Raw genomic sequence first — 12901 nt, forward strand, 5'->3', positions numbered from 1 at the left:
ACATTCTTCCCCGTGGTGTCCTCGCATCCGACCGCGCTGTCAACAAAATGCAACAAACGAAGCCTCCGCAACCTCGCGTCTCATTAGGACCGCGCAACGTTGCCAAGTCGGCTCGCCCTCGTAAACACGCGCGGCCGAAGGAGCTTCGTTTGCCTCATGACTACGCACGAGGACATTTGTTGGTTATTTAAATGGCTAAGCAGCGAAGACAAAACATTGAAGAAACTTTTGATTGACAGTCAGGCAGGTATTCATTATTTACATACTGACTAGAAGAGTTGCGCTAAAACTTTATGGACCTGTGGATGTGGGTGCGCTTTCATCACTTCTTCACACTTTCACTTAAATTGAGGGCCCGAGCCGGGTATAGCTGAGTTTTGATCACGAACGGAGCACTTTAAACGTAGGTAAAACTGAAGCTCCTCAATTTAAGATTGGAGTTCCGTACCCAAGTTGGAATGTGTCATAGTGGAGATCTATTTTATGCTATTGCAGGTCTTCAAACACTTTTAAAGTAATCGAAGCACATTTAAAAAAACATATGTATGGATACAACAAAAATATTGTACACTGAGTGCACTGACCCCTCAGTGAACAAATCCCATTTTTCCTAACGAACAAATCTTTCACATTAAACATCAATAATCATGCCCGAAGATGTACGTTGTAAAATGAACTTGTCGCATTCTGTCGGCATAAAAAGCAGGATTCGAGCGGATGTGACGTTCAATAACCTTCTGCAAAAGTACACGGAGCGTGAAATACTTCCTGTTTTCATTCGTATTATAACAAATTCTAGTGGCTGACAATGGAATTACACTTAAAATAAATGGGAGGCATTGTATAGAATTGTAAAATAAAAAAATAAAAAAATAAATAAAAGCAAAATAGCAGGACTGTAGACCTGAAACCTGCGACAAAGTGGTTTTACTGTAATTAAAACGTATTGTGCATAAATTACATAAAAACTGCACCAAAATAGATGTTACAAAACAAACATTTTTATGAGATTACGTACAAGTGTATTGCACTTAACAAATGCATTATCTATAGTTTAAATATTTCATTTAGTGTTCACATACCACTCGGGGGAACCAGCGTACCATCAGTGGCACTTTGAGGTTCACTGATATCGATATTATAAATAAACGTTTGGATCTTCAAAGAGTTCTGTAACCCAAATGTGTAAGATTAAAGTCTATCACTCAGCTAAGCTAACGTAGAAGACGTAATTATAGTAAATATTTGTGTGAAAAATACTTCTAGAAATATGACGCAATCACGTGAAAATGAGCAAGTACGGCCCGAACCGGTTTGTGCCTCCTTGTGCCGCGTGACCGCAGATTCGTCCGCCGCCGCACGAGGACCCCCCTGAAGCACTGATCCAAATTCGGCTTATTCATCATCAGATATGTGGACTTCACAGATATTTGCTAAATTATGGATTTCACCATCCCCGGCTTACATGTGCCTGTGGCTGCTACGTTTGACGGACAGGGGAGGACTCGTAAAATATGTATTCACTACTGCGGTGATTGAAATTCCCAGATTTCAAATCAAAATAAGCATCCAGTTGCCTGAATACCAGCAGCTTTAGTTACGCGACGACAGCTTCAGTTGAATTTGACGGCTTAATTGAAAGCCAAGGTCTTTTTTTTTTTTTTTAAATCTCTCTCACCTTTTTGATGCCTTCACCCGGTCCTGAGACGGAGTGCTCGAAACCGTTGTTTTTGTTGATGGTTTTCCACAAGTCGGCGAAGGTGCTGTCCTGCTCCAGTGGGTTGGTGCCTTTGGCTTGGAAATAATCGTACACGGCCGAGTCCCTTACCGTCCCGTACGCCAGGTCCGCTTGCTTGGACAGGTCCTGGAAAGACCTGGAAAGCGGAGTCAGCGCCACAATCAGTCATTTGCTTCCTTGCCACTGAATTATATAATACAAAAAAAAAAAAAAGTCACCAAAGAGACTCGCATTTGAAGTCCTTTTGATGGTGAAGGCGAGCGAGGAGGAGTTATGACGGTTTTCTGATGGTCGCCAAGTATAAAAGGATACGGAGCCCCGAAGGTGACATGGTAGAAAAAAACAAAACAAAACTCTGCGTTCCCTAGCAAAACATTTTGCGTTCGCAAAGTTGTTTTGCGAGGGAACGCAAAGTTGTTTTTTTCGCCTACCATGTCACCTTCGCTGCGCCGTAAACACTTCCGGGTTATCTTCCATGTGATCAAAAGCGACGAGGATGGAACGTTTGTAAACATGAAACAAAACAGTGGGAAAGCTTTCCCAAAGCGACTAGGATGGAGCATGTATTTTTCCACGGCTTTGTTTACACGTCGCTTTTGTTCACACGGAAGATGACCCGGAAGTGTTTACGGCGCAGCAAAGGTGACATGGTAGGCGAAAAAAACAACTCCGCGTTCCCTCGCAAAACAACTGCGTTCACGCAAAGTTTTTTTTTTTCTACCATGTCACCTTAGGGGCTCCGTAAAAGGATTTCAAGGTGAAGTTCGAGAAAGAACAATTCTGGGCCCCGGGCGTCACTTCCACCATAAACGTCGGCTCATCGGCTCAAGCCGGACAACATTTCGGCTTTGCTCCAATCCCGATCAGCATGTTCAACTAGCACTCCCGAGTGCTTGTGTGCATTGGAGTAAATCTCTAATTGGCAAACTCTTGAACAAGCAAATGAGCTGCACCTGTAGCTTCCCCGCCTTATGCCAAATGCTCCCCACGCACCCGCAGCGCGCCCACGGCGGCCGCAAACGCACACGCTAACGACGTTGAGAAATCCAGGGGTTGGGATTCTGAACGATTGCGGCATTAATCCCTCCGATTGGCCATTAACTGCTCATAAGAGCATGCGCTAATGTACTTTTTATGAACAATACCGCATATCTGAAAATGACTCTCTCATGACGCTATTATGCAGATTTGGTGTGGGCCCAAGAAGGAGAAAATGAGACTTTAGGAGTAGGAAAACTCCCTAGGACTCTTATTTAGGTACGACTGCACAATCTAGTTAAATAGGTTATAAAAAAATAAGAATATTTTTATGGTTCAGTTGTTCAAAGCTACCGTTTTGTTTCTACCGTACAGCATTTCCTGCATCCACTATTGCTGCTGAAATGATGCAAACTTCCTCATTGTGGGACAAAAAAAGGTTACGTATTATTCATTTTTCTGACGTTTCAATTTTAGCCTACTTTTGAAGAGACATCTGTACTTTATACTTCTTATTTTGTCAAAATATGCTGGTTACTTTTTTAATCTCAATGAAACCTTAAAAAAAAATGTCTACCACTACAGTGCGCCATTAGCTAGCTAGCTAGCTAGCTAGCTATGCCTCCAGCCCTAAAAATGTATCTCTCCCGAAGCCACAATTTACAGAACAGCTTTGGCGGTGTTATTTCAATTCCCAAGTGAGCTGATGACATCACAGATGAAGCCATTGCCTGTCGATAAAAATGAGCGCCAGAAGACTGTTAGCTATTAGCCTTATTGCTGTTAGTCTTATTAGCTCGCTGGTGGTCACCCGGTGGGGGATATTCCAGCCGCCAGAGGCTTTCAGCAGATATTTATTTTTTTGCGGTTCAATCAAGTACAGATGTGTAGACTAAGAAAGACTTTATTATTTTGTATTTTTTTTTGGTAGGGTGTGGTTTTAGCCACAGCGTTTAGAAGTGGACATTTTTAATGATTTTGACATCACATTTTATATACTCGAGTCATTTGACAATTTTTTTTTAATGTCATTCAAATTTGGCAGGGTTGTGAATGACACTTTTTTTTTTTAATGTTACATGGACTTGAAGGGTATTTTAATATTTCAAAATAGATCACTTAAAAATTCCCTTTACAGACAACAGGAGCAGATTTATTCAAATTTCCTTGATTCCTCGATTTCTTACTGTGAGAAGTGTGCCTAATGTTATGGCCAGTCCGTAATTGCTATAATTTACACAGCAGCAATTCCCTAATATCCATGTAATTATTTTACCTTCCATTCGACGTCTGTTAAACGTTTGTGTCCCCAGCGGGAAGGCGGCCGTTGTTACAGTAAACACAATGCGTTTGATCCGTTTTTCTGCAGCTATAAGCAACATATTAGAGTGGCACCACGCTGGTTTTACAACCATGATTGTCTCGTAAAAAAACAAACAACAACAACAAAGAAACAACAACAACAAAAAAGGAAATCGAAAAGCTTATCTCAGACGATGACGTCGAGCTAATTCAGCCGTTTAATTAGAAGCCTCCCGAGCGCGCCTCGGAATAAACTTAAGGCAGAAAAAGAAGTGATTCGCTTGTTTATCATCTGCGGCCTCTTTCGTCAGGTTGCATTTCAGATTTTTGCCGCAGTGAAAAAAAAATATCCATGTGATCACTTTTTATTTTTTTGGGATTTAACTGTAGTGAGCTGAGCCGCATGCATTTAAAATGAAACTAAGTAATTGGTGCCGCGAGGTAAGGTGAGTGGAAGAAAAGAAAAGGGAGGTAAAAGCCCATCTTTGCAAAGATGAATGCAACTATAAAAGCCAAAGAGAGATGGATTCTTCTTCTTCTCAAAACAGCCTCTGGTCATTAACCATAATGTACCCAGCATAAAAATAAAAAAGGTAAATACTGTGGATAAAAAGTTATTGTCTGTTGGTTAATGAAGTTACGAAAACATATGAACATGAACACTCCTATGTGAAGACCAAATATGCTAATAAGTTCAAAATTGAGTTCATTTTCTGTCCGTTTAAGCTGACAAAAATAAAGATATAAATAACAGGCAGAATATTTGACTGTAGTCTTGTATTTGTTTAACTTTACAAAAGAGGGGAACATCAGCTAAAATCGGTCTTTTTTTTTGTTTTTGTTTAAATGTCATTGAATGTCACTATCTGAAAAAAAAAAAAAAAAAAAAAGCAGCTAATAACGGGCCAACCAATTAATTAGTCGATACAAGTAGAGTGCTTAAATCACTTCAATTAAAAGGGAAGTATAAGAGAAAATGTCACTTTTTAATGGCATATATACAAATATGTGTCTCTGGAGTGTCTGACCAACCATCACGTGCAAAAAAATAGACAATGTGAGACATTCTGCACTTTTGCCCCACTATGATATAATGAGCATAATACTCGGCCATGACGTGATGAACAAGTCTGGGTGAAAGGTCACTGGGTCACCTGCCATCAAGGTAACAAATGCCTGAGACAGCTGAATTGCTCCCTCGCGATGGTCTCATTTCAGTTTGAGACAACAAAAAGGGTGTTGGAACATCTCATTTAATTCTTAATCCTTTGGGGTGTTTAAATAAAAGGATTTCATCTGATAGTTTGGGACCGCTTGAAATTGTCAAATTATGACTTTGGAGATTAGATTACTTGTTAAATTACAGACTTTATGGACAAAGATGTCCATAAGTGTGATGTTTTGTGCATTTTTTATTTTATTTTTTTGGTACTAACTTCCCTCCTGTGTGCTTTTTTGGCAGTAGGACATTCCCTTGAGCGAGATAAGAAATTGACTACTTGCAGAATCATAAAGGAGGCTTTACTGTTTTTCAATTGAACTATATGGAGGTCACAAACTGCACCTTGTTAAGTCCGCCTGGTAAAATATGATGCTTTTTATGTCCAACGTCAGTTTTTTTTTTTTTTTTTTCTCTCGTTTGGACTTTAAAAGTAGGCCACGTGAGCGATGGGCATGATTTCTCAAGCAGAAAAGAGAGAATATTTGGGAGGTTATCGATCGCCTCTGCGAGCTATGAGGTGTGTTCACTAAATATACGAGAGAGGAGCTCTCACTTCATTAGACTTACCTTTGGGAGAAGTTTCAAATTGAGCTTCCGGACGGGTTTTTAATTTTAGCGCACTTGTTTGCCATGCTGCCAAATCTTAAGGTTTGACTTTGTCACCTCAATTTGTAGCAGTGATAAAACCAGCCAACACGTGCTCCATTGGATTCATTCATTTGCCGAATAATTTGGATTGTGTGTTTTATCTTTTTGCAAAATGGCAGCCGCTATCAAATTCAGCACTATTTTATTCCAAATCTTCAGCGTTGAGGCTGTCACATTGATTTTTTTTTCTTTTATTTTCTCTTTCCCGCCCGGCAGCTTTCCTCTTCTCGCAGCTCTTCGGCGCCCTTGAATCCTCTCCCAAACAAATAACATGTAATACCTTCCCAGGATTGTTTTATGTTTACAAAGATTACGGCGTGTTCTCCGCAAATAATCCCACACCGGCTACATGATTCATAAAGCAGTTACTTCTGAGAGCGGCGGGGAGAACATTTTGACAGGACTGTGTTATTTTTTTTTTGGGGGGGGGGGGGGGGGGGTTTGTTTTGTTTTATTGTTATCATTCTCCATGCGCTCCTACAATTATGATTTGCAGCAAGTTGGCAGCAGTGTATAAAGATGAGACAAACACAAACATTACAAAGAATATTTACAAAGCTTTTTTTTTTTTTTTTTTTTTTTAAATTGATACTCGTTCATTTAGTAATATGGAGTCCAACTGTGATGTTTTTCTAATATCTTGGTTTCCCTTAACTCATTCACTCGCCGCCATTTTCACAGAAGCAGTCCCGTTCGCTCCCGGCTGTTTTACTGGATTTTGACTGATTTTGCAAGGCCCACAGAATATTGTGTTCTATTGCTATAAAAGCATGGAACCTATCAAAAGAAAGATTAAAGTCTCTTCTTTCATCAGGAAGAAAACGTATGTTTCTATCTGTTTCCGTTTTGCAGCAATTAGCATGAGAAGAGAGCTAAGTTTCATCAGTTTTCACAAATATATTTAAAAAAGAAATTTAGCTTTTTTTTTCTACATGGCACTTTGCTGTGATGCCACCTGCTGTTTGTGTAATAACTACCATTTCTGCAACAGTTCTTTGCAGTTGAGAGGCTGCATCAAAGCCTCTGTATGCTCTAGCATTAAAAAAAAAAACACAAAAACGGATAAATACGTCTTTGGGAGACTTAAAACATAAAAAAAACATATTTACACGTTATTGGGAGAAAATGAGTTAATTAGAAATCTCAATGGATGGATAGATACTTTATTCATCCACAGGGGAAGTTCACTATTCCAGTTGTCTCCACAATGAAAACAACATGACAACACAATTAAGGCTAAACACAAGGAAATACTTTTACTAATGCTATTTAACTATGAGAGGATCTAGCGGAGTGGTTCTTCAAGGGGAAATCAACCTGAAACATTCCTTGACAATAATATGTGACCTCACTAGTCTAAATATTGTGATTAATAATTACATTTGTGGAGTATGAGTTATGAAGCAAAATTATTATCCATCTGTAGGGGGCGGCCATTTTGCCACTTGCTGTCGACTGAAGATGACATCAATGTTGCTCAGGCCTCAGGCGACGACCAATCAGAGCTCACCTGATTGTGTGATTGGTCTGTGATGTCATCTCCAGTCGACAGCAAGTGGCAAAAATGGCCGCCTTCTGATATCGATAAAAAAAACTGCTGGAATTTGCTTCTTAACTCATATTCCCCAACAAGAGAGCGATATCAGGACGGACGTCTTACCGTACTGCGTTGTCCATGCGGGAGACGGTGAGGTAGGCGGCCAGGTTGGCCGTGTAGGACGAGCACACGATGAGGGTGAAGAGCCACCAGCTGCCCATCACGATGCGCAGCGCCACCGAGCCCAAGATGGAGTCGCTGCCTGTTGCACGGGCACGCATGATCACATTGAGCGTCATCGTAATCGACCGATTAATTGGAGACAGAGATAATACCATTCAAACGCCCCCCTTCATGGAAAAAAAAAAAAAGGATAGTTTATAAAATAGTCTAATGTTCTGCCAGTAATTGATACCTTTATTAGTTATAAGAAAAAAATATTTTATTAATTACAAAATATATATTTTATTAAATTAATCTGATGATTAATCCGTTATTAGAAATTCATTCTGCCAAATATTGGAATCCAAATATATATCATGCGATATCATTGAGAATGGGTTCTTGTCTTATGCAACATTTTATTTTATTTTTTTGACAATTAAAAATGCTAAACCTGTTTAATATCAGGCTTAAAATAATTGTGCATCTATCATATTTTTTCTTTTTTCGGTTCGATTTTTGCTTTTCAAAATTCAGTTACAAGTCGTTTTGCTTTGTTTTTACACTGCGATTTTCATTTCATTTTTGTTTTATTATTTATTTATAATCAATTTGACTATCAGTTTTATTTAGTTTTTTTTTAAATGCCTCATTTTAGTTTAAAGAAATATTTCAGTATGAGACTGAGTTTTACTTTTTTAATACAGGGGTTTTTGTGCATTATTAAAAAAAAAAAAAGTATTAAACAAAATGTAATGTATAGTAAAAAAAAAAGAAAAAAAAAGAGAGTATTACTTTGTTAGCTTTTTTTAAAATTTTACTTTATTTTTAATCAATTTGACTACCACTTTTTTTTTAATGCCTTGTTTTACTTTAATTAAAACATATTTCAGTATGAGACAGTTTTACTTTTTTAATAAAGGGGTTTCGGTGCATTATTTAAAAAAAAGTATTAAACAAATTGTAATGTATAGTAAAAAAAAAAAAAATGCGCAATGTATAGTAAAAAAAAAAAAGTGCAATAAAAACTCATTAGAAAAAGATCATTAAAAAAAATCATTTAAGTTTAAAAAAAAAAAACAGGCAGATGAACAAATCATTTACAGGTGCTACGTGTCTCATAAAAAAAAAAAAAAGAAAAATCTTATTTGTGCTTCTGTTTTATGGATGTCTTGAACAGAATGTTATTTCCATTCATTTCAATGGTGAAATGCTCACGGAAGGAGTTCAACATGTAACCGAAGGCACCACCGCCGTGTTCGAACCTGCACCTCAAAGTTTGCGGCAAAGAGTCGAGTCTTCATTAACAGTCATCTTTATTCATCCAACTTTCTTTTGCTTTCATGTCTTTTGAGCTTTTTGAGGAAGAGCGCTTCATCACATTCGTTTTGCACATTTCATTTCTGACTCTGCCTCGCACTCGGGTATGAAATCAAAAAGAGCTTATGAAGTGTACGAGCGAAATGTCAGGATAAATTTGAGTTTTTGAAAGCATAAAAAAAAAAAAAAAAAATGGAGCTGTAGAAAATGTCAGGAGGAAGCTGGCGCCAGTGCAAAATGATGTGACGAGAGCGCGTTTGGCTGGAGTGTGTCACCGTGGAGCCGACGCAGCTGCGGCCTCGGGACGCAAGTGAACGCCTCGTCAGACGCGCGGCGCGCCGGCATCCGTCACTTTTATTATGCGCGGCTTTGAGTGATCTTTAAAGGTCATCGGATGTGAAATGCGCATCGTGAAAGTCAAGTGGGTCGAGTGCGGCGCTCCGTCTTCTTCTTCCAAATAAACTTCTTATAAAACTTTGTCATCGGGAGCAAAAAAAAACAACCTATTTGCCCGCTTCCGCTTGCTGCTCGCCGGCCCGCCATGATTTCCAGTCGCTCGCTTAAAGGGGGAATTTTATTTTACAATTGACATTTTACTGCTTATCGACAAATCTTTGGGAGTGGCTGCCCCGTGCATCAAGTGTGGAATTAATAGCGTTTGGTGAAGTGTACGTGCGTCACACTCGTGTAGGAATAAAACGCTGCCTCCAAAAGTGAAGCGTTGAGAGTATCCGTCACAGATTTTCTCCTTTATATCGTCCCACTGCATTATTATTATTTACATTATAGTGGCTGTCATGCTAAAGCGGGAGATTTGGTAACATTTAATTTTTAAAACTAATGATTTTTTTTAAAACTCAGATGTGTTGGAAAATTATGTGAAACATTTTCTTTTAAAAATAAAATCTAACAAATTTAATTGTACCATTTATAATACATGTAATACATTATGTACCAGTTATTTGAGATACATTTAAAAACATTTTTAAAAAAACAAAAAAACAACAACGTATAAATACGTCCTTGGGTCACTTAAAACGTTTTTGGGAGCAAATGAGTTAAAATATTAACCCCTCATTTAACAAAAATAAATAAAGGAATTTTTTTCAAATTGATTTTTATTTAAAAAAAAAAACAATACTTGTTTTTATTCACAATAACTAAATTAAGCAATTATTTAATAAAATAAATGAATGTATTTATAAAATTATTTATATTACAAATATTTATAAATTGTTATTTCTTAACAAATAAATGTATCTAATGAGATAAATGAATAATACAAAATAAATGATAGATACAATTTAATTAACCAATATTAGGAAAACACAACAAATATTATAGAACTCTGAGTGAGTTGGATTTAAAAACCAACGCTTGAACTTTGCCCACCCCTGGTGTCAAATGTGCTCTCATTTTTGGTCTTTGGGGTATTCTGACACACGCACGTTATTCAGACACGTTGGAACTGATGTCAACTATGGAAAAAAAAAACATCCTTGTCTCCCTTAAAAACGCAAGAGAAGGATTTCAACCGACGTCTTTTGACAAAGCGCCGGCGAATGTTGACGCCGCAGCCGAGTTCACGCTCTCCAACAAAGCCGCAAAGCATCAGCGCTCGGCTCCATATCGAAGCGACTTTCCTGGGAAACAAACCGTCTGCTTGACAAAAAACAAAACTGGCAGCGCTGGGAGTCAAAAGAACAAAAAAAAATAATGAAAAAGAAAGTGAAATTCCTGTTGTTTTGGGGTTGGCTCGTGGACGACGTGCCAGTCGATGATGGATGCCGCTCAGTTGCCGGAATAGTCGTTTGTCCAAATGGGACGACGTGTGGTCGCTGGATGTGGACCAGCTGTAAAGATGGAGCCGCGTCCTTGACGAGGACGTCTTTGGGAAAAAATGCAAGGCTGTGCACTTGTTTCAATGACGGATGGCCGAGCTCTTAAACGCATGTATTCTACTTGATTTGCTCATTACTCACCTTTTCTGCTCTGTTTAATCACATCAAGTGTTCCACACTCCCTCCCCAGCTAAGATGTCAACATGTTGCTTGCAAAATTGTCTTGATGATGTGGCTATCATTGCAAACCAGCCATGCTCGGTCAACTACTTTAGTGGTCTCTAATACCGTATACGCGGACAGCGTTCATGAATTCCTCCCAATCAGTTTGCTCTTCATTCAAATGTTCAACTCGTAAGCGTTTATGAAAATGAAAATCTTGAAAGCACTTCAAGTGTATCGGCTTTCCTCCTTTTCTGTAATTAAAACCTCAGTAATGTGATCATTTGACTTTCGAGGGCCAGCCTTTAATTAGTGTTAATGCAACATTGGCGTGCAATCAGGATAATGGTCTGGATCTGCGACTTTGGGGCGAGGAATATCGGCGGACCAGCCAGGACGACAACAACTTTAATGCACATTTTCCATATATATATTTTTTCTTCTGCTTGAGAAGCATTCCAGCCTTCCCAATAGATAAAGTCACAGTAGGTGATAATTTCACTTTTTAAAAATCTGTTGATACATTGATTTGTAATAAAGTATTGCTATCATCGTCATGGCAACTCTGGATCATCTGCTTGAATTTTATGAAACATTGGTGGACCTGCCAGGACACCTTTAATGCTTCTTTAATGCATATATTTGCAAGTGATTAAAAAAAAAAAAAAAAAAAAAAAAAAAAAAAAAAAAAAAAAAAAAAAAAAAGCTTTAACACATTAATAGTGTTACAGCCTCCTTGACATATTATTAAAGCTATAATATGTCAAATGTGTACATTGAATGAATATCTTCCGGGGGTTTTTTGTATCTGTAACGTCGGCTTTAGTGCTGTCACTATCGAATATTTTTTTAGAATCGATTAATCTATTGATATTTATTCAATCGATTAATCAACTAATCTGATTCATTTTAATTTTGCATTAAAGTGTACTACAAAAGCATTTTTTCCCTACTTACTTCATTTTAATTTTGTTAAATTGTTTATTAACCAGCAATTGGTATTTATTTCATACTTCGTATTCATATAACGATTAAAAAAAAAAGATTGATGTGGTACTATGTTATCGGTTCTATCATTGTTTTTCAAAGTAAAAACAGATGTTTGCAAATGTCTTATTTTGATTAAACAGAAGATAATAGTGAACAATTACTGTTGATATGCTGAAATCAGAAGATTTGGACAACTTAAAAAAAAAAAAAAAGGCTCCAAAAGATTATGGTACTCAATTATTAAAAATATAGATTAAATAGCTCAGATTACTTGTCGATTAATCAATTAATTTTGACAGCTCTAGTTGGCTTGTAATAATAAATCATCATCATTCACATGCCAACCTACTTTAATGGTATGTAATAATTGCTAGATCAGCCAGCACTAGCATCTTTAATGCATGTATTCTATTTGTTAGGTATTAAAATTTTGCCAGATTTAATCATTTCAAATGTTTCTGCCTTGCTTGCATCCTGTAATTAAAGCAACATTCTGCACAAATGTGTGGACCTTAAACGTTGGCTGACGTACCTTGCTGGACAAACGCCCCGTAGACGATCCAGATGGCGCTCTGCAGCGAGGTAGAGGCCGAGGGCGGCGGGTGGCCGCCCGCGCCGCTCCGGCAACGGGCGGCCTGGATGCGCCTGAGCAGAAAGATCATGACGCCCACCACGGGGATGGCGGCGGCGATGCAGGCCCACACGGCCAGGTCGAACGGCGCCAGCAGGGAGAAGATGTTGATCTTCTCCTCCGACTTGCGCATCAGGATGCCCACCGAGTAGTCCAGGTAGCGCTTGCTGAAGTCCACCACGCGCTCGCGCTCCGGGGTGATGGTGATGGCCGACACGGCCAGGTCCGCCCTCTGAACAACAAACATTCGCAACGTTACGACTACTCTGATACCAACACCACAATGCTATTGCTAACAATGCTAATGCTAACAATGCTAATGCTCTACAGCTACTACTATAGTGCTATGACACTCTTAATTATTTTTATA

At 38.5% G+C, this 12901-nt stretch overlaps 1 protein-coding gene across 11 annotated transcripts in view; it reads right to left on the reverse strand.

Moving 5' to 3' along the window:
* The window catches only part of grid1a (glutamate receptor, ionotropic, delta 1a), a 326902-nt gene that overhangs the window by 11878 nt on the left and 302123 nt on the right, over positions 1-12901 (reverse strand). For all 11 annotated transcript variants that reach the window (XM_077495430.1, XM_077495429.1, XM_077495436.1 and 8 more), the window contains 3 exons: positions 12433-12763; positions 7549-7687; positions 1679-1874 (listed from right to left, as the gene is read on the reverse strand). In XM_077495430.1, coding sequence (XP_077351556.1) covers positions 1679-1874; positions 7549-7687; positions 12433-12763 — 666 coding nt within the window. The remainder of the gene's footprint in view (positions 1-1678; positions 1875-7548; positions 7688-12432; positions 12764-12901) is intronic.

The sequence above is a fragment of the Festucalex cinctus genome, chromosome 14 (assembly GCF_051991245.1).
Source record: "Festucalex cinctus isolate MCC-2025b chromosome 14, RoL_Fcin_1.0, whole genome shotgun sequence".
Classification (NCBI taxonomy): Eukaryota; Metazoa; Chordata; class Actinopteri; order Syngnathiformes; family Syngnathidae; genus Festucalex; species Festucalex cinctus.